The sequence below is a fragment of the Carcharodon carcharias genome (genome assembly GCF_017639515.1).
Source record: "Carcharodon carcharias isolate sCarCar2 chromosome 39 unlocalized genomic scaffold, sCarCar2.pri SUPER_39_unloc_8, whole genome shotgun sequence".
Classification (NCBI taxonomy): domain Eukaryota; kingdom Metazoa; phylum Chordata; class Chondrichthyes; order Lamniformes; family Lamnidae; genus Carcharodon; species Carcharodon carcharias.
The window spans coordinates 374152-397668 of record NW_024470847.1 but is presented as its reverse complement, the minus strand read 5'-3'; the positions used below and the strand labels follow the sequence as shown (position 1 = coordinate 397668).

Here is a 23517-nt window from a genome sequence, read left to right as displayed (position 1 = left end):
CTGGAATCTAATCGAGGGGTTCGGGGTGGTTTTATATGTAGAATAACAGATACCCGGGAATCTGGAACGTAACCTCTCTGGAGAGAGGGGCAGGTATCGGTTGATTTTGGAGCGTGTATGAGGTTGATCTGTTGTGACTCTTTCCAACTCTTTCACTGAGCCAGGAGTTGGATCTTTTTTGAAGAATGCCTGGTCTAAGGAGCCTGTGATCATGACATCCCTCGCCATAGGATCCATTGGTAAGTCAGTGAGAAAGAGAGAGAGAGAGAGGGGGCAGGCGGGAGCTGATGGAAGGTTAGTGGGGGCAGTGAGAGGTGTGTTGGGGCAGAGAGAGGGGTGTTGGGGCAGAGAGACGGGTTGGGGGGGCAGAGAGATGGGGTGCTGGGGGCGCAGAGAGAGGGGGTGTTGGGGGGCAGAGAGAGGGGGTTGGGGGGCAGAGAGAGGGGGTTGGGGGGCAGAGAGAGGGGATGGGGGCAGAGAAAGGGGGTGTTGGGGCAGAGAGAGGGGTGCTGGGGGGCAGAGAGAGGGGTTGGCGGGGCAGAAAGAGGGGGTGTTGGGGGGCAGAAAGAGAGGGGTTTGTGGGGCAGAGAGAGGGGCTTGTGGGGCAGAGAGAGGGGTTTGGGGGGCAGAGAGAGGGGTGTTGGAGGGGCAGAGAGAGGGGGTGTTGGGGGGGCAGAGAGAGGGGTGTTGGGGGGCAGAGAGAGGGGTGTTGGAGGAGCAGAGAGAGGGGGTGTTGGGGGGGGCAGAGAGAGGGGTGTTGGGGGGCAGAGAGAAGGGGTTTTGGGGGGCAGAGAGAGGGGGTTTTGGGGGGAAGAGAGAGTGGTTTGGAGGGGCAGAGAGGGGGTGTTGGGGGGGCAGAGAGGGGGTGCTGGGGGGGCAGAGAGAGGGGTGTTGGGGGGGACAGAGAGGGGGTTTGGGGGGGCAGAGAGGGGGTGTTGGGGGGCAGAGAGAGGGGGTGTTGGGCGGCAGAGAGGGGGTTTGGGGGAGGCAGAGAGGGGGTGCTGGGGGGGCAGAGAGGGGGTGTTGGGGGGCAGAGAGAGGGGGTGTTGGGCGGCAGAGAGGGGGTTTGGGGGAGGCAGAGAGGGGGTGCTGGGGGGGCAGAGAGAGGGGTGTTGGGGGGGACAGAGAGGGGGTTTGGGGGGGCAGAGAGGGGGTGTTGGGGGGCAGAGAGAGGGGGTGTTGGGGGCAGAGCGGGGGTGTTGGGGGGCAGAGCGGGGGTGTTGGGGGGCAGAGCGGGGGTGTTGGGGGGGCAGAGCGGGGGTGTTGGGGGGGCAGAGAGGGGGTGTTGTGGGGCAGAGAGAGGGGAGTTGGGGCAGAGAGGGGGATTTGGGGGGGGCAGAGAGGGGGTGTTGGGGGGGCAGAGAGGGGGTGTTGGGGGGCAGAGAGGGGGTGTTGTGGGGCAGAGAGGGGGTGTTGGGGGGGCAGAGAGGGGGTGTTGTGGGGCAGAGAGAGGGGAGTTGGGGCAGTGAGGGGGTGTTGGGGGCGCAGAGAGGGGGTGTTGGGGGGCAGAGAGAGGGTGTTGGGGCAGAGAGGGGGTGTTGGGGGGCAGAGCGGGGGTGTTGGGGGGCAGAGCGGGGGTGTTGGGGGGGGGCAGAGAGGGGGTGTTGGGGGGCAGAGAGAGGATGTTGGGGGGCAGAGAGAGGATGTTGGGGCAGAGAGGGGGTGTTGGGGGGGCAGAGAGGGGGTGTTGGGGGGGGAGAGAGGGGTGTTGGGGGGGCAGAGAGGGGGTGTTGGGGGGGCAGAGAGAGGGGTGTTGGGGGGCAAAGAGGGGGTGTTGGGGGGGCAGAGAGAGGGGGTGTTGGTGGGGCAGAGAGAGGGGGTGTTGGGGGGGCAGAGAGAGGGGGTGTTGGGGGGGCAGAGAGAGGGGGTGTTGGGGGGGCAGAGAGAGGGGTTGGGGGGGCAGAGAGAGGGGGTGTTGGTGGGGCAGAGAGAGGGGGTGTTGGGGGGGCAGAGAGAGGGGGTGTTGGGGGGGCAGAGAGAGGGGGTGTTGGGGGGGAAGAGAGAGGGGTTGGGGGGGCAGAGAGAGGGTGTTGGTGGGGCAGAGAGAGGGGGTGTTGGGGGGGCAGAGAGAGGGTGTTGGGGCAGAGAGGGGGTGTTGGGGGGGCAGAGAGAGGGTGTTGGGGGGGCAGAGAGAGGGTGTTGGGGCAGAGAGGGGATGTTGGGGCAGAGAGGGGGTGTTGGGGGGGCAGAGAGGGGGTGTTGGGGGGGCAGAGAGAGGGGTTGGGGGGGCAGAGAGAGGGTGTTGGTGGGGCAGAGAGAGGGGGTGTTGGGGGGGCAGAGAGAGGGTGTTGGGGGGGCAGAGAGAGGGTGTTGGGGCAGAGAGGGGATGTTGGGGCAGAGAGGGGGTGTTGGGGGGGCAGAGAGAGGGTGTTGGGGGGGCAGAGAGAGGGTGTTGGGGCAGAGAGGGGATGTTGGGGCAGAGAGGGGGTGTTGGGGGGGCAGAGAGGGGGTGTTGGGGGGGCAGAGAGGGGGTGTTGGGGGGGCAGAGAGGGGGTGTTGGGGGGGCAGAGAGGGGGTGTTGGGGGGGCAGAGAGGGGGTGTTGGGGGGGCAGAGAGGGGGTGTTGGGGGGGCAGAGAGGGGGTGTTGGGGGGGCAGAGAGGGGGTGTTGGGGCAGAGAGGGGGTGTTGGGGCAGAGAGGGGGTGTTGGGGCAGAGAGGGGGTGTTGGGGCAGAGAGGGGGTGTTGGGGCAGAGAGGGGATGTTCGGGCAGAGAGGGGATGTTGGGGGGGCAGAGAGAGGGGGTTGGGGGGGCAGAGAGAGGGGGTTGGGGGGGCAGAGAGAGGGGGTTGGGGGGGCAGAGAGAGGGGGTTGGGGGGGCAGAGAGAGGGGGTTGGGGCAGAGAGGGGGTGTTGGGGGGGCAGAGAGAGGAGGTTGGGGCAGAGAGGGTGTGTTGGGGGGGCAGAGAGAGGGGGTTGGGGGGGCAGAGAGAGGGGGTTGGGGGGGGCAGAGAGAGGGGGTTGGGGGGCAGAGAGAGGGGGTTGGGGGGGCAGAGAGAGGAGGTTGGGGGGGTTAGAGAGAGGGGGTTGGGAGTGCAGAGAGAGGGGCTTCGGGGGGCAGAGAGGGGGTTAGTAGAGCAGACTCTTTCCGGCTCTCCCCTCCCCACCCCCCAGCGAGGGGTCAGTCCCCACGGGGAGACCCATCCCCCTCCCCCCCCAGCGAGGGGTCAGTCCCCACGGGGAGACACATCCCCCTCCCCCCCCAGCGAGGGGTCAGTCCACCCCCTCAGTGCAGGAGTCGGGTTGCTGTGTGTGTCTGATGGTTATAGTGGGTGTGATGTTTTACAGCGTTAATCACAGCAGCGGTGAGTCCAATGGCAGATACACAGGCTCGTCTGAACAAGGCTGTTCCCTACAAATATCCAGGTAGGATCTGGGACAGAGACAGTCCCACCGTGACACTCTTGATATATCCCTCAACCTCACCCCCCACCCCTCACCTCCCCACCCCCTCACTGTAACACTCTGATATACAACACACCCCTCACTGTAACACTCTGATATACTCCACACCTCTCACTGTAACACTCTGATATACCCCACACCCCTCACTGTAACACTCTGATATACCCCACACCCCTCACTGTAACACTCTGATATACTCCACACCCCTCACTGTAACACTCTGATATACCCCACACCCCTCACTGTAACACTCTGATATACTCCACACCCCTCACTGTAACACTCTGGTATACCCACACCCCTCACTGTAACACTCTGCTATACCCACACCCCTCACTGTAACACTCTGGTATACCCCACACCCCTCACTGTAACACTCTGATATACCCCACACCCCTCACTGTAACACTCTGATATAAACCACACCCCTCACTGTAACACTCTGATATACTCCACACCCCTCACTGTAACACTCTGATATATCCCACACCCCTCACTGTAACACTCTGATATACACCACACCCCTCACTGTAACACTCTGATATATCCCACACCCCTCACTGTAACACTCTGATATATCCCACACTCCTCACTGTAACACTCTGATATACACCACACACCTTACTGTAACACTCTGATATATCCCACACCCCTCACTGTAACACTCTGATATATCCCACACCCCTCACTGTAACACTCTGATATATCCCACACCCCTCACTGTAACACTCTGATATATCCCACACCCATCACTGTAACACTCTGATATACCCCACACTCCTCACTGTAACACTCTGATATACCCCACACCTCTCACTGTAACACTCTGATATACCCCACACCACTCACTGTAACACTCTGATATATCCCACACCCCTCACTGTAACACTCTGATATACCCCACACACCTCACTGTAACACTCTGATATACCCCACACCCCTCACGGTAACACTCTGATATACCCCACAGCCCTCACTGTAACACTCTGATATATCACACAACCCTCAATGTAACACACTCTAATATACACCACACCCCTCAGTGTAACACTCTGATATATCCAACATCCCTCAGTGTAACAGTCTGATGTATCCCACACCCCTCACTGTAACACTCTGATATATCCCACACCCCTCACTGTAACACTCTGATATACCACACACCCCTCACTGTAACACTCTGATATACCCACACCCATCACTGTAACACTCTGATATACCCCACACACCTCACTGTAACACTCTGATATACTCCACACCTCTCACTGTAACACTCTGATATACCCCACACCCCTCACTGTAACACTCTGGTATACCCCACACCCCTCACTGTAACACTCTGTTATACCCCACACCCCTCACTGTAACACTCTGATATACTCCACACCCCTCACTGTAACACTCTGATATATCCCACACCCCTCACTGTAACACTCTGATATACACCACACCCCTCACTGTAACACTCTGATATATCCCACACCCCTCACTGTAACACTCTGATATATCCCACACTCCTCACTGTAACACTCTGATATACACCACACACCTTACTGTAACACTCTGATATATCCCACACCCCTCACTGTAACACTCTGATATATCCCACACCCCTCACTGTAACACTCTGATATATCCCACACCCCTCACTGTAACACTCTGATATACACCACACCCCTCACTGTAACACTTTGATATACCCCACACCCCTCACTGTAACACTCTGATATACCCCACACCCCTCACTGTAACACTCTGATATATCCCACACCCATCACTGTAACACTCTGATATACCCCACACTCCTCACTGTAACACTCTGATATACCCCACACCTCTCACTGTAACACTCTGATATACCCCACACCACTCACTGTAACACTCTGATATATCCCACACCCCTCACTGTAACACTCTGATATACCCCACACACCTCACTGTAACACTCTGATATACCCCACACCCCTCACGGTAACACTCTGATATACCCCACAGCCCTCACTGTAACACTCTGATATATCACACAACCCTCAATGTAACACACTCTAATATACACCACACCCCTCAGTGTAACACTCTGATATATCCAACATCCCTCAGTGTAACAGTCTGATGTATCCCACACCCCTCACTGTAACACTCTGATATATCCCACACCCCTCACTGTAACACTCTGATATACCACACACCCCTCACTGTAACACTCTGATATACCCACACCCATCACTGTAACACTCTGATATACCCCACACACCTCACTGTAAACACTCTGATATACTCCACACCTCTCACTGTAACACTCTGATATACCCCACACCCCTCACTGTAACACTCTGGTATACCCCACACCCCTCACTGTAACACTCTGTTATACCCCACACCCCTCACTGTAACACTCTGATATACTCCACACCCCTCACTGTAACACTCTGATATATCCCACACCCCTCACTGTAACACTCTGATATACACCACACCCCTCACTGTAACACTCTGATATATCCCACACCCCTCACTGTAACACTCTGATATATCCCACACTCCTCACTGTAACACTCTGATATACACCACACACCTCACTGTAACACTCTGATATATCCCACACCCCTCACTGTAACACTCTGATATATCCCACACCCCTCACTGTAACACTCTGATATATCCCACACCCCTCGCTGTAACACTCTGATATACACCACACCCCTCACTGTAACACTCTGATATACCCCACACCCCTCACTGTAACACTCCGATATACCCCACACCCCTCACTGTAACACTCTGATATATCCCACACCCATCACTGTAACACTCTGATATACCCCACACTCCTCACTGTAACACTCTGATATACCCCACACCTCTCACTGTAACACTCTGATATACCCCACACCACTCACTGTAACACTCTGATATATCCCACACCCCTCACTGTAACACTCTGATATACCCGACACACCTCACTGTAAGACTCTGATATACTCCACACCCCTCACGGTAACACTCTGATATACCCCACAGCCCTCACTGTAACACTCTGATATATCACACAACCCTCAATGTAACACACTCTAATATACACCACACCCCTCAGTGTAACACTCTGATATATCCAACATCCCTCAGTGTAACAGTCTGATGTATCCCACACCCCTCACTGTAACACTCTGATATATCCCACACCCCTCACTGTAACACTCTGATATACCACACACCCCTCACTGTAACACTCTGATATACCCACACCCATCACTGTAACACTCTGATATACCCCACACACCTCACTGTAACACTCTGATATACCCCACACCCCTCACGGTAACACTGATATATCCCACACCCCTCACTGTAACACTCTGATATATCACACACCCCTCAATGTAACCCTCTGATATACCCCACACCCCTCACTGTAACACTGATATATCCAACATCCCTCAGTGTAACAGTCTGATGTATCCCACACCCCTCACTGTAACACTCTGATATATCCCACACCCCTCACTGTAACACTCTGATATATCCCAAACCCCTTACTGTAACACTCTGATATAGCCCACACCCCTCACTGTAACACTCTGATATACCTCACACCCCTCACTGTAACACTCTGATAGATCCCACACCCCTCACTGTAACACTCTCATATATCCCACACCCCTCACTGTAACACTGATATATCCCACACCCCTCACTGTAACACTCTGATATACCCCACACCCCTCACTGTAACACTCTGATATATCCCACACCCCTCACTGTAACACTGATATATCCCACACCCCTCACTGTAACACTCTGATATATCCCACACCCCTCACTGTAACACTGAGATATCCCACACCCCTCACTGTAACATTCTGATATATCCCACACCCCTCACTGTAACACTCTGATATATCCCACACCCCTCACTGTAACACTCTGATATACCCCACACCCCTCACTGTAACACTCTGATATACCCCACACACCTCACTGTAACACTCTGATATATCCCACACCCCTCACTGTAACACTCTGATATACCCCATACCCCTCACTGTAACACTCTGATATACCCCACACACCTCACTGTAACACTCTGATATACACCACACCCCTCACTGTAACACTCTGATATATCCCACACCCCTCACTGTAACATTCTGATATACACCACACCCCTCACTGTAACACTCTGATATACCCCACACCCCTCACTGTAACACTCTGATATACCCCACACCCCTCACTGTAACACTCTGATATACCCCACACACCTCACTGTAACACTCTGATATACACCACACCCCTCACTGTAACACTCTGATATACCCCACACCCCTCACTGTAACACTCTGATATACCCCACACCCCTCACTGTAACACACTGATATATCCCACACCGCTCACTGTAACACTCTGATATATCCCACACTCCTCACTGTAACACTCTGATATATCCCACACCCCTCACTGTAAGACTCTGATATATCCAACATCCCTCACTGTAACATTCTGATTTACACCACACCCCTCACTGTAACACTCTGATATATCCCACACCCCTCACTGTAACACTCTGATATACACCACACCCCTCACTGTAACACTCTGATATACCCCACACCCCTCACTGTAACAATCTGATATACCCCACACCCCTCACTGTAACACTCTGATATACCCCACACACCTCACTGTAACAGTCTGATATACACCAAACCCCTCACTGTAACACTCTGATATATCCCACACCCCTCACTGTAACACTGATATATCCCACACCCCTCACTGTAACACTCTGATATATCCCACACCCCTCACTGTAACACACTGAGATATCCCACACCCCTAACTGTAACACTCTGATATGTCCCACACCCCTCAGTGAAACACTCTGATATATCCCACACCCCTCACTGTAACACTCTGATATATCCCACACCCCTCACTGTAACACTCTGATATATCCCACACCCCTCACTGTAACACTCTGATATATCCCACATCCCTCACTGTAACACTCTGATATACCCCACACCCCTCACTGTAACACTCTGAAATATCCCACACCCCTCACTGTAACGCCCTGATATATCCCACACCCCTCACTGTAACGCCCTGATATATCCCACACCCCTCACTGTAACACTCTGATATATCCCACACCCCTCACTGTAACACTCTGATATATCCCACACCCTCACTGTAACACTCTGATATACCCACACCCATCACTGTAACACTCTGATATATCCAACATCCCTCAGTGCAACAGTCTGATGTATCCCACACCCCTCACTGTAACACTCTGATATATCCCACACCCCTCACTGTAACACTCTGATATATCCCACACCCCTCACTGTAACACTCTGATATAGCCCACACCCCTCACTGTAACACTCTGATATACCCCACACCCCCCACTGTAACACTCTGATATACCCCACACCCCTCACTGTAACACTCTGATATATCCCACACCCCTCACTGTAACACTCTGATATATCCAACATCCCTCACTGTAACACTCTGATATACGCCACACCCCTCACTGTAACACTCTGATAGATCCCACACCCCTCACTGTAACACTCTGATAGATCCCACAGCCCTCACTGTAACACTCTGATATAACCCACAGCCCTCACTGTAACACTCTGATATACCCCACACCCCTCACTGTAACACTCTGATATACCCCACACCCCTCACTGTAACACTCTGATATACCCCACACCCCTCACTGTAACGCACTGATATACCCCACACCCCTCACTGTAACGCTCTGATATACCCCACACCCCTCACTGTAACACTCTGATATACCCCACACACCTCACTGTAACACTCTGATATACACCACACCCCTCACTGTAACGCACTGATATACCCCACACCCCTCACTGTAACGCTCTGATATACCCCACACCCCTCACTGTAACACTCTGATATACCCCACACACCTCACTGTAACACTCTGATATACACCACGCCCCTCACTGTAACACTCTGATATATTCCACACTCCTCACTGTAACACTCTGATATACCCCACACCCCTCACTGTAACACTCTAATATACCCCACACTGCTCACTGTAACACTCTGATATACCCCACACCCCTCACTGTAACACACTGATATATCCCACACCCCTCACTGTAACACTCTGACATATCCCACACCCTTCACTGTAACACTCTGATATATCCCACACCTCTCACTGTAACACTCTGATATAACCCACACCCCTCACTGTAACACTCTGATATATCCAACATCCCTCACTGTAACAGTCTGATTTACACCACAAACCTCACTGAAACACTCTGATATATCCCAAACCCCTTACTGTAACACTCTGATATAGCCCACACCCCTCACTGTAACACTCTGATATACCCCACACCCCTCACTGTAACACTCCGATGTATCCCACACCCCTCACTGTAACACTCCGATGTATCCCACACCCCTCACTGTAACACTCTGATATATCCCACACCCCTCACTGTAACACTCTGATATACCCCACACCCCTCACTGTAACACTCTGATATACCCCACACCCCTCACTGTAACACTCTGATATACTTCACACCTCTCACTGTAACGCTCTGATATATCCCACACCCCTCACTGTAACACTCTGATATATCCCACACCCCTCACTGTAACACTCTGATATACCCCACCCACCTCACTGTAACACTCTGATATAACCCACACCCCTCACTGTAACACTCTGATATACCCCACACACCTCACTGTAACACTCTGATATACACCACACCCCTCACTGTAACACTCTGATATATCCCATACCCCTCACTGAACACTGATATATCCCACACCCCTCACTGTAACACTCTGATATACCCCACACCCGTCACTGTAACACTCTGATATACCCCACACCCCTCACTGTAACACTCTGATATACCCCACACCCCTCCCTGTAACACTCTGATATATCCCACACCCCTCACAGTAACACTCTGATAGATCCCACAGCCCTCACTGTAACACTCTGATATACCCCACACCCCTCACTGTAACACTGATATACCTCACACCCCTCACTGTAACACTCTGATATACCTCACACCCCTCACTTTAACACTCTGATAGATCCCACACCCTTCACTGTAACACTCTGATAGATCCCACAGCCCTCACTGTAACACTCTGATATACCCCACACCCCTCACTGTAACACTCTGATATACCCCACACCCCTCACTGTAACGCTCTGATATACCCCACACCCCTCACTGTAACACTCTGATATACCCCACACCCCTCACTGTAACACTCTGATATATCCCACACCCCTCACTTTAACACTGATATATCGCACACCCCTCACTGTAACACTCTGATATATCCCACACCCCTCACTGTAACACTCTGATATACCCCACACCCCTCACTGTAGCACTCTGATATACCCCACACCCCTCCCTGTAACACTCTGATATATCCCACACCCCTCACTGTAACACTCTGATAGATCCCATAGCCCTCACTGTAACACTCTGATATACACCACACCCCTCACTGTAACACTCTGATATACCCCGCACCCCTCACTGTAACACTCTGATACAGCCCACACCCCTCACTGTAACACTCTGATATACCCCACACCCCTCACTGTAACACTCTGATATACCCCACACCCCTCACTGTAACACTCTGATATATCCCACACCTCCCACTGTAACACTCTGATATATCCACCACCCCTCACTGTAACACTCTGATATACCCCACACCCCTCACTGTAACAATCTGATATACCCCACACCCCTCACTGCAACACTCTGATATACCCCACACCCCTCACTGTAACACTCTGATATACCCCACACCCCTCACTGTAACACTCTGATATACCCCACACCCCTCACTGTAACACTCTGATATATCCCACACCCCTCACTGTAACGCTCTGATATATCCCACACCCCTCACTGTAACACTCTGATATACCCCACACCCCTCACTGTAACAATCTGATATACCCCACACCCCTCACTGCAACACTCTGATATACCCCACACCCCTTACTGTAACACCCTGATATATCCCACACCCCCCACTGTAACACTCTGATATATCCAACACCCCTCACTGTAAGACTCTGATATACCCCACACCCCTTACTGTAACACTCTGATATACCCCACACCCCTCACTGTAACACACTGATATACCCCACACCCCTCACTGTAACACTCTGATATGCCTCACACCCCACACTGTAACATTCTGATATACCTCAAACCCCTCACTGTAACAGTCTGCTATATCCCACACCCCTCACTGTAATACTCTGAAATACCCCACACCCCCCACTGTAACACTCTGATATACCCACACACCCCTCAGTGTAACACTCTGATATACCCCACACATCTCACTGTAACACTCTGATATACCCACACACCTCACTGTAACACTCTGATATACCCACACCCCTCACTGTAACACTCTGATATACCCCACACTCCTCCCTGTTCAGTATCTGTTTGTAACGCACCTGTTTTTGTGCTCTGTCTCTCTCTCTACCTGAATTCTGACCGTTTCTTCCTTGGTCTCTCACCAGTCCCTGTCCGGGATGATGGGAACATGCCAGACATACCTTCCCACCCTAGTGACAAGATCGGACCATCGCTGGAGTGGATGAAGAAACTTTGAGATGGAGTTTGCTCAGTTGATGTCCTGTCTTGAAGCTGTGTATTTATATTCCCTTCAATAGAAATTCCAATAAACAGTGCGATTAAACTGTGTGGTGCTGACATTAATAGAATTTCCTGTTCTCTTCCTGGCTGTCACCTGCTTGCTCCCATCTTTCAAGCGATTGTTTCATAAGAAAGAGTATTTATATTGTCCTTTTGATGTAACAAAACCTTCCGCTGCACAAAGATTGGCCGGGTGGTTAACAGTGAGGTTGAGTGTCTTGGGCTACAGGAAGATATAGACGGGATGGTCAAATGGGCAGATAAGTGGCAGATGGAACTTAACCCTGAAAAGTCTGAGATGATACACTTTGGAAGGAGTAATTTGACAAGGAAGTATTCAATGAACGGCATGACACTAGGAAGTTCTGAGAAACAAAGGGACCTTGGCGTGTGTGTCCATAGATCTCTGAAGGCGGAGGGGCATGTTAGTGGGGTGGTGAAAAAGGCATATGGGACACTTGCCTTTATCAATCGAGGCATAGATTACAAAAGTAGGGAGGTGATTTTGGAGTTGTATAGAACATTGGTGAGGCCACAGCTGGAGTACTGTGTGCAGTTCTGGTCACCACATTATTGGAAGGATGTGATTGACCTGGAGGGGGTGCAGAGGAGATTCACCAGGATGTTGCCTGGGATGAAACATTTAAGTTATGGAGAGAGGTCGGATAGACTTGGGTTGTTTTGGTTGGAGCAGAGAAGACTGAGGGGCGACCTGATCGAGGTGGACAAGATTATGAGCGGCATGGACAGGGGGGATAGTTGAAGGGTCAGTCACGAGGGGGACACAAGTTCAAGGTGAGGGGGGCAGGAGGTTTAGGGGGGATGTGAGGAGAAGCTTTTTTACCCAGAGGGTGGGGAGGGTCTGGAATGCGCTGCCTGGGAGGGTGCTGGAGGTAGGTTAGCCTCACATCCTTTAAAAAGCACCTGGATGAGCACTTGGCACCTCATAAACATTCAAGGCTATGGGGCCAAGTGCTGGTCAATGGGATTAGGGAGGTAGCTCAGGTGTTTCTCACAGGTCGTTGCAGACTCGATGGGCCGAAGGGCCTCTTCTGCACTGTGTGATTCTGTGACTACAGAACGACATTATGGAGCGCGGTTTGACCCTGAACCATGTGAGGGGATGTCAGGGACAGGGAACCACAACCTCGGTCAGAGAGGGAGGTTTTAAGGAGTGTCTTAAAGGAGAGAGAGAGACAGTGACAGGGAGAGAGTGTGAGAGGCAGAGAAAGAGAGAGACAGAAAGAGGGACAGTGTGAGAGAGAGGCAGACAGAGAAAGAGGGACTGTGAGAGAGAGAGAGGCAGACAGAAAGGGACAGTGTGAGAGAGAGGCAGACAGAAAGAGGGACAGTGTGAGAGAGAGGCAGACAGAGAAAGGGACAGTGTGAGAGAGAGGCAGACAGAAAGAGGGACAGTGTGAGAGAGAGGCAGACAGAGAAAGAGGGACAGTGTGAGAGAGGCAGACAGAAAGAGGGACAGTGTGAGAGAGAGAGGCAGATAGAGAAAGAGGGACTGTGAGAGAGAGAGAGGCAGACAGAAAGAGGGACAGTGTGTGAGAGAGAGGCAGACAGAAAGAGGGACAGTGTGAGAGAGAGGCAGACAGAGAAAGAGGGACAGTGTGAGAGAGAGGCAGACAGAGAAAGAGGGACAGTGTGAGAGAGGCAGACAGAGAAAGAGGGACAGTGTGAGAGGCAGACAGAGAAAGAGGGACAGTGAGAGAGGGGCAGACAGAAAGAGGGACGGTGTGAGAGGCAGTGAAAGGGGCAGTGAGAGAGACAGAAAGAGGGACAGTGTGAGAGAGAGAGACAGAAAGAGGGACAGAGAGAGAGGCAGAGAAAGAGGGACAGTGTGAGAGAGGCAGACAGAAAAAGGACAGTGTGAGAGAGAGACAGAGAAAGGGACAGTATGAGAGAGAGACAGAAAGGGACAGTGAGAGAGAGACAGAAAGAGGACAGTGTGAGAGAGGCAAACAGAAAAAGGGACAGTGTGTGAGAGAGAGACAGAAAAAGGGACAGTGTGAGAGAGAGAGACAGAGAAAGAGGGACAGTGTGAGAGAAAGGCAGACAGAGAAAGAGGGACAGTGTGAGACAGGTAGAGAGACAAAGAGGGACAGTGAGAGAGGCAGAGACAAAGAGGGACAGTGTGAGAGAGGCAGAGACAAAGAGGGACAGTGTGAGAGAGAGGCAGACAGAGAAAGAGGGACAGTGAGAGAGGCAGAGAGAAAGTGGGACAGTGTGAGAGAGGCAGACAGAGAAAGAGGGACAGAGAGAGAGGCAGAGAGAAAGAGGGACAGTGTGAGAGAGGCAAACAGAGAAAGGGACAATGAGAGAGAGGCAGACAGAGAAAGAGGGACAGTGAGAGAGGCAGACAGAGAAAGAGGGACAGTGAGAGAGAGGCAGAGAGAAAGAAGGACAGAGAGAGAGGCAGAGAGAAAGGGACTGTGAGAGAGAGGCAGACAGAGAAAGAGGGACAGTGAGAGAGAGGCAGACAGAGAAAGAGGGACAGTGAGAGAGGCAGAGAGAAAGAGGGACAGTGAGAGAGGCAGAGAGAAAGAGGGACAGTGTGAGAGAGAGGCAGACAGAAAGGGACAGTGTGAGAGAGAGGCAGACAGAGAAAGAGGGACAGTGAGAGAGAGGCAGACAGAGAAAGAGGGACAGTGTGAGAGAGGCAGAGAGAAAGAGGGACAGTGTGAGAGAGAGGCAGACAGAGAAAGAGGGACAGTGTGAGAGAGAGGCAGACAGAGAAAGAGGGACAGTGAGAGAGAGGCAGACAGAGAAAGAGGGACAGTGTGAGAGAGAGGCAGACAGAGAAAGAGGGACAGTGTGAGAGAGAGGCAGACAGAGAAAGAGGGACAGTGAGAGAGGCAGATAGAGAAAGAGGGACAGTGAGAGAGGCAGACAGAGAAAGACTGTGAGAGAGAGAGACAGCGTGAGAGAGAGAGACAGATAGAAAGACAGTGTGAGAGAGAGACGCAGACAGAGAAAGAGAGGCCAACAATTTCTGTTCTCAGGCTTGGGGAACATCTGGTAAATGGGTGGGGGATTGGGGGTGAGGAACTGAGGGATCTGGTGGACAGATATACAACTCTCACCAAGACGTAGAAGCACAGGTTCCCGAGGGCCACTGAATAACACTATTACAAACAGGGGTTCAGTTCCACAAATTAGGGATGGAATGTAAAACCTCGGTTAGACCACACTGGGAGCACCGTGCACAGTTCTGGTCTCCGTATCCCCTCGGTTAGACCACACTGGGAGCACCGTGCACAGTTCCGGTCTCCGTATCTCCTCGGTTAGACCACACTCTGAGCACCGTGCACAGTTCCGGTCTCCATATACTCCTCGGTTAGACCACACTGGGAGCACCGTGCACAGTTCCGGTCTCCGTATACCCCTCGGTTAGACCACACTGGGAGCACCGTGCACAGTTCCGGTCTCCGTATCCATCGGTTAGACCACACACGGAGCACCGTGCACAGTTCCGGTCTCCGTAGCCCTCGGTTAGACCACACTGGGAGCACCGTGCACAGTTCCGGTCTCCGTATCCCTCGGTTAGACCACACTCGGAGCACCGTGCACAGTTCCGGTCTCCGTATCCCTCGGTTAGACCACACTCGGAGAACCGTGCACAGTTCCGGTCTCCGTATCCCTCGGTTAGACCATGCTCGGAGCACCGTGCACAGTTCCGGTCTCCGTATCCCTCGGTTAGACCACACTCGGAGCACCGTGCACAGTTCCGGTCTCCGTATCCCCCTCAGTTAGACCACACTCGGAGCACCGTGCACAGTTCCGGTCTCCGTATCCCTCAGATAGACCACACTCGGAGCACCGTGCACAGTTCCGGTCTCCGTATCCCTCGGTTAGACCACACTGGGAGCAGCGTGCACAGTTCCGGTCTCCGTATCCCCCTTGGTTAGACCACACTGGGAGCACCATGCACAGGTCCATCTCCATATCCCCCACGGTTAGACCACACTGGGAGCACCGTGCACAGTTCCGGTCTCTGTATCCCCCTCGGTTAGACCACACTGGGAGCAGCGTGCACAGTTCCGGTCTCCGTATTCCCCTCGGTTAGACCACACTCAGAGCACCGTGCACAGTTCTGGTCTCCGTATCCCTCGGTTAGACCACACTGGGAGCACCGTGCACAGTTCCGGTCACTGTATCTCTCGGTTAGACCACACTAAGAGCACCGTGCACAGTTCCGTTCTCTATATACTCGGTTAGACTACACTCGCAGCACCGTACACAGTTCCGGTCTCCGTATCCCTCGGTTAGACCACACTCAGAGCACCGTGCACAGTCCCGGTCTCCGTATCCCTCGGTTAGACCACACTCGGAGCACCGTGCACAGTTCCAGTCTCTATATCCTTGGTTAGACTACACTTGGAGCACCGTGCAGAGTTCCGGTCTCCGTATCCCTCAGATAGACCACACTCGGAGCACCGTGCACAGTTCCGGTCTCCGTATCCCTCGGTTAGACCACACTCGAAGCACCGTGCACAGTTCCGGTCTCCGTATCCCTCAGATAGACCACACTTGGAGCACCGTGCACAGTTCCGGTCTCCGTATCCCCTCGGTTAGACCACACTCTGAGCACCGTGCACAGTTCCGGTCTCCATATACTCCTCGGTTAGACCACACTGGGAGCACCGTGCACAGTTCCGGTCTCCGTATACCCCTCGGTTAGACCACACTGGGAGCACCGTGCACAGTTCCGGTCTCCGTATCCCTCGGTTAGACCACACACGGAGCACCGTGCACAGTTCCGGACTCCGTAGCCCTCGGTTAGACCACACTCGGAGCACCGTGCACAGTTCCGGTCTCCGTATCCCTCGGTTAGACCACACTCGGAGCACCGTGCACAGTTCCGGTCTCCGTATCCCTCGGTTAGACCACACTCGGAGCATCGTGCACAGTTCCGGTCTCCGTATCCCTCGGTTAGACCACACGCGGAGCACCGTGCACAGTTCCGGTCTCCGTATCCCCCTTGTTTGGACCACACTCGGAGCACCGTGCACAGTTCCGGTCTCCGTATCCCTCGGTTAGACCACACTCGGAGCACCGTGCACAGTTCCGGTCTCCGTATCCCCCTCAGTTAGACCACACTCGGAGCATCGTGCACAGTTCCAGTCTCCGTATCCCTCAGTTAGATCATACTCGGAGCACCGTGCACAGTTCCGGTCTCCGTATCCCTCGGTTAGACCACACTGGGAGCAGCGTGCACAGTTCGGGTCTCCGTATCCCCCTTGGTTAGACCACACTCGGAGCACCGTGCATAGATCCGGTCTCCGTATCGCCCTCGGTTAGACCACACTGGGAGCACCGTGCACAGTTCCGGTCTCCGTATCCCCCTCGGTTAGACCACACTCAGAGCACCGTGCACAGTTCCGGTCTTCGTATCCCTCGGTTAGACCACACTGGGAGCAGCGTGCACAGTCCGGTCTCCGTATCCCCCTCGGTTAGACCACACTCAGAGCACCGTGCACAGTTCTGGTCTCCGTATCCCTCGGTTAGACCACACTGGGAGCACCGTGCACAGTTCCGGTCACTGTATCTCTCGGTTAGACCACACTAAGAGCACCGTGCACAGTTCCGGTCTCCGTATCCCCCTCGGTTAGACAACACTCGGAGCACCGTGCGCAGTTCCGGTCTCAGTGTCCCTCGGTTAGACCATACTCGGAGCACCGTGCACAGTTTCGGTCTCCGTATCCCTCGGTCAGACCACTCGGAGCACCGTGCACAGTTACGGTCTCTATATACTCGGTTAGACTACACTCGCAGCACCGTGCACAGTTCCGGTCTCCGTATCCCTCAGTTAGACCACACTCGGAGCACCGTGCACAGTTCCGGTCTCCGTATCCCTCGGTTAGACCGCACTCGGAGCACCGTGCATAGTTCCAGTCTCTATATCCTTGGTTAGACTACACTTGGAGCACCGTGCACAGTTCCGGTCTCCGTATCCCTCAGTTAGACCACACTCGGAGCACCGTGCACAGTTCCAGTCTCCCTATCCCTCGGTTAGACCACACTCGGAGCACCGTGCACAGTTCTGGTCTCTCTATCCCTCGGTTAGACCACACTCGGAGCACCGTGCACAGTTCCGGTCTCCCTATCTCTTGGTTAGACCATACTCGGAGCACCGTGCACAGTTTCGGTCTCCGTATCCCTCGGTTAGACCACACTCGGAGCACCGTGCACAGTTCCGGTCTCTATATCCTTGGTTAGACTACACTTGGAGCACCGTGCACAGTTCCGGTCTGCATATCCCTCGGTTAGACCACGCTCGGAGCACTGTGCATAGTTCCGGTCTCCGTATCCCTCAATTAGACCACACTCGGAGCACCGTGCACAGTTTCGGTCTCTATATCCTTGGTTAGACTACACTTGGAGCACTGTGCACAGTTCCAGTCTCCGTATCCCTTAGTTAGACTACACTTGGAGCACCATGCACAGTTCCAGTCTCTATATCCTTGGTTAGACTACACTTGGAGCACCGTGCACAGTTCCGGTCTCCATATCCCTCAGTTAGACCACACTCGGAGCACCGTGCACAGTTCCGGTCTCCGTATCCCTCGGTTAGACCACACTCGGAGCACCGTGCACAGTTCCGGTCTCCCTATCCCTCGGTTAGACCACACTCGGAGCACCGTGCACAATTCCGGTCTCCGTATCCCTTGGTTAGACCACACTGGGAGCACCGTGCACAGTTCCGATCTCTATATCCTCGGTTAGACCACACTCGGTGCACCGTGCACCGTTCCGGTCTCCGTATCCCTCAATTTGACCACACTCAGAGCACCGTGCACATTTCCGGTCTCCCTATCCCTCGGTTAGACCACACTCAGAGCACCGTGCACAGTTCCGGTCTCCCTATCCCTCGGTTAGACCTCACTCGGAGCACCGTGCACAGTTCCGGTCTCCGTATCCCCTCGGTTAGACCACACTCGGAGCACCGTGCACAGTTCTGGTCTCCTTATCCCTCGATTAGACCACACTCGGAGCACCGTGCACAGTTCCGGTCTCCCTATCCCTTGGTAAGACCACACTCGGAGCACCGTGCACAGTTCCGGTCTCCGTATCCCTCGGTTAGACCACACTGGGAGCACCGTGCACAGTTCCGGTCACTGTATCTCTCGGTTAGACCACACTAAGAGCACCGTGCACAGTTCCGGTCTCCGTATCCCCCTCGGTTAGACCACACTCGGAGCACCGTGCGCAGTTCCGGTCTCAGTGTCCCTCGGTTAGACCATACTCGGAGCACCGTGCACAGTTTCGGTCTCCGTATCCCTCGGTCAGACCACTCGGAGCACCGTGCACAGTTCCGGTCTCTATATACTCGGTTAGACTACACTCGCAGCACCGTGCACAGTTCCGGTCTCCGTATCCCTCAGTTAGACCACACTCGGAGCACCGTGCACAGTTCCGGTCTCCGTATCCCTCGGTTAGACCACACTCGGAGCACCGTGCACAGTTCCAGTCTCTATATCCTTGGTTAGACTACACTTGGAGCACCGTGCAGAGTTCCGGTCTCCGTATCCCTCAGATAGACCACACTCGGAGCACCGTGCACAGTTCCGGTCTCCGTATCCCTCGGTTAGACCACACTCGGAGCACCGTGCACAGTTCGGGTCTCCGTATCCCTCAGATAGACCACACTCGGAGCACCGTGCACAGTTCCGGTCTCCGTATCCCTCGGTTAGACCGCACTCGGAGCACCGTGCATAGTTCCAGTCTCTATATCCTTGGTTAGACTACACTTGGAGCACCGTGCACAGTTCCGGTCTCCGTATCCCTCAGTTAGACCACACTCGGAGCACCGTGCACAGTTCCAGTGTCCCTATCCCTCGGTTAGACCACACTCGGAGCACCGTGCACAGTTCCGGTCTCTCTATCCCTCGGTTAGACCACACTCGGAGCACCGTGCACAGTTCCGGTCTCCCTATCTCTTGGTTAGACCATACTCGGAGCACCGTGCACAGTTTCGGTCTCCGTATCCCTTGGTTAGACCACACTGGGAGCACCGTGCACAGTTCCGATCTCTATATCCTCGGTTAGACCACACTCGGTGCACCGTGCACCGTTCCGGTCTCCGTATCCCTCAATTTGACCACACTCAGAGCACCGTGCACATTTCCGGTCTCCCTATCCCTCGGTTAGACCACACTCGGAGCACCGTGCACAGTTCCGGTCTCCCTATCCCTCGGTTAGACCTCACTCGGAGCACCGTGCACAGTTCCGGTCTCCGTATCCCCTCGGTTAGACCACACTCGGAGCACCGTGCACAGTTCTGGTCTCCTTATCCCTCGATTAGACCACACTCGGAGCACCGTGCACAGTTCCGGTCTCCCTATCCCTTGGTAAGACCACACTCGGAGCACCGTGCACAGTTCCGGTCTCCGTATCCCTCGGTTAGACCACACTGGGAGCACCGTGCACAGTTCCGGTCTCTGTATCCCCCTCGGTTAGACCACAATGGGAGCACCGTGCACAGTTCCGGTCTCCGTATCCCTCGGTTAGACCACACTCGGAGCACCGTGCACAGTTCCAGTCTCCGTATCCCTCGGTTAGACCACACTGGGAGCAGCGTGCACAGTTCTGGTCTCCGTATCCCCCTTGGTTAGACCACACTCAGAGCACCGTGCACAGTTCCGGTCTCCGTATCCCCCTCAGTTAGACCACACTGGGAGCACCGTGCACAGTTCCGGTCTCCGTATCCCCCTCGGTTAGACCACACTCGGAGCACCGTGCACAGTTCCGGTCTCCGTATCCCCCTCGGTTAGACCACACTCGGAGCACCGTGCACAGTTCCGGTCTCCGTATCCCTCAGTTAGACCACACTCGGAGCACCGTGCACAGTTCTGGTCTCCGTATCACTCGGTTAGACCACATTCGGAGCACCATGCACAATTCCGGTCTCCGTATCCCTCGGTTAGACCACACTCGGAGCACCATGCACAGTTCCGGTCTCCCTATCCCTCGGTTATACCACACTCAGAGCACCGTGCACGGTTCCGGTCTCCCTATCCCTCGGTTAGACCACACTCGGTGCACCGTGCACAGTTCCGGTCTCCGTATCCCTCGGATAGACCACAACGGGAGCAGCGTGCACAGTTCCGGTCTCCGTATCCCCCTTGGTTAGACCACACTCGGAGCACTGTGCACAGTGCCAGTCTCTACATCCTTGGTTAGACTACACTTGGAGCACCGTGCACAGTTCCGGTCTCCGTATCCCTCGGTTAGACCACACTCGGAGCACCGTGCACAGTTCCGGTGTCCGTATCCCCCTCAGTTAGACCACACTCGGAGCACCGTGCACAGTTCCAGTCTCCGTATCCCTCAGTTAGACCATACTCGGAGCACCGTGCACAGTTCCGGTCTCCGTATCCCTCGGTTAGACCACACTGGGAGCAGCGTGCACAGTTCCGGTCTCCGTATCCCCCTTGGTTAGACCACACTCGGAGCACCGTGCATAGATCCGGTCTCCGTATCGCCCTCGGTTAGACCACACTGGGAGCACCGTGCACAGTTCCGGTCTCCGTATCCCCCTCGGTTAGACCACACTCAGAGCACCGTGCATAGTTCCGGTCTTCGTATCCCTCGGTTAGACCACACTGGGAGCAGCGTGCACAGTCCGGTCTCCGTATCCCCCTCGGTTAGACCACACTCAGAGCACCGTGCACAGTTCCGGTCACTGTATCTCTCGGTTAGACCACACTAAGAGCACCGTGCACAGTTCCGGTCTCCGTATCCCCCTCGGTTAGACCACACTCGGAGCAACGTGCGCAGTTCCGGTCTCAGTGTCCCTCGGTTAGACCATACTCGGAGCACCGTGCACAGTTTCGGTCTCCGTATCCCTCGGTCAGACCACTCGGAGCACCGTGCACAGTTCCGGTCTCTATATACTCGGTTAGACTACACTCGCAGCACCGTGCACAGTTCCGGTCTCCGTATCCCTCAGTTAGACCACACTCGGAGCACCGTGCACAGTTCCGGTCTCCGTATCCCTCGGTTAGACCGCACTCGGAGCACCGTGCATAGTTCCAGTCTCTATATCCTTGGTTAGACTACACTTGGAGCACCGTGCACAGTTCCGGTCTCCGTATCCCTCGGTTAGACCACACTGGGAGCAGCGTGCACAGTTCCGGTCTCCGTATCCCCCTTGGTTAGACCACACTGGGAGCACCATGCACAGGTCCATCTCCATATCCCCCACGGTTAGACTACACTGGGAGCACCGTGCACAGTTCCGGTCTCTGTATCCCCCTCGGTTAGACCACACTCAGAGCAGCGTGCACAGTTCCGGTCTCCGTATCCCCCTCGGTTAGACCACACTCAGAGCACCGTGCACAGTTCTGGTCTCCGTATCCCTCGGTTAGACCACACTGGGAGCACCGTGCACAGTTCCGGTCACTGTATCTCTCGGTTAGACCACACTAAGAGCACCGTGCACAGTTCCGTTCTCTATATACTCGGTTAGACTACACTCGCAGCACCGTACACAGTTCCGGTCTCCGTATCCCTCGGTTAGACCATACTCAGAGCACCGTGCACAGTCCCGGGCTCCGTATCCCTCGGTTAGACCACACTCGGAGCACCGTGCACAGTTCCAGTCTCTATATCCTTGGTTAGACTACACTTGGAGCACCGTGCAGAGTTCCGGTCTCCGTATCCCTCAGATAGACCACACTCGGAGCACCGTGCACAGTTCCGGTCTCCGTATCCCTCGGTTAGACCACACTCGGAGCACCGTGCACAGTTCCGGTCTCCGTATCCCTCAGATAGACCACACTTGGAGCACCGTGCACAGTTCCGGTCTCCGTATCCCCTCGGTTAGACCACACTCTGAGCACCGTGCACAGTTCCGGTCTCCATATACTCCTCGGTTAGACCACACTGGGAGCAGCGTGCACAGTTCCGGTCTCCATATCCCCCTTGGTTAGACCACACTCGGAGCACCGTGCACAGTTCCGGTCTCCCTATCCCTCGGTTAGACCACACTCGGAGCACCGTGCACAGTTCCGGTCTCCGTATCCCTCGGTTAGACCACACTGGGAGCAGCGTGCACAGTTCCGGTCTCCGTATCCCCCTTGGTTAGACCACACTCGGAGCACCGTGCATAGATCCGGTCTCCGTATCGCCCTCGGTTAGACCACACTGGGAGCAGCGTGCACAGTTCCGGTCTCCGTATCCCCCTCGGTTAGACCACACTCGGAGCACCGTGCACAGTTCCAGTCTCTATATCCTTGGTTAGACTACACTTGGAGCACCGTGCACAGTTCCGGTCTCCGTATCCCTCAGTTAGACCACACTCGGAGCACCGTGCACAGTTCCAGTGTCCCAATCCCTCGGTTAGACCACACTCGGAGCACCGTGCA

The 23517-nt window shown here is 54.4% G+C and overlaps 1 protein-coding gene across 1 annotated transcript in view; it reads left to right on the top strand.

The window, feature by feature from the left end:
- LOC121275004 (NADH dehydrogenase [ubiquinone] 1 alpha subcomplex subunit 3-like) overlaps window positions 1–12182 on the top strand; it is a 16192-nt gene extending 4010 nt beyond the window's left edge. The window contains exons 2-4 of the mRNA XM_041182398.1: window positions 165–239; window positions 3285–3362; window positions 12004–12182. Coding sequence (XP_041038332.1) covers window positions 165–239; window positions 3285–3362; window positions 12004–12095 — 245 coding nt within the window. The 3' untranslated portion in view covers window positions 12096–12182. The remainder of the gene's footprint in view (window positions 1–164; window positions 240–3284; window positions 3363–12003) is intronic.
- Window positions 12183–23517: the final 11335 nt, after the last annotated feature.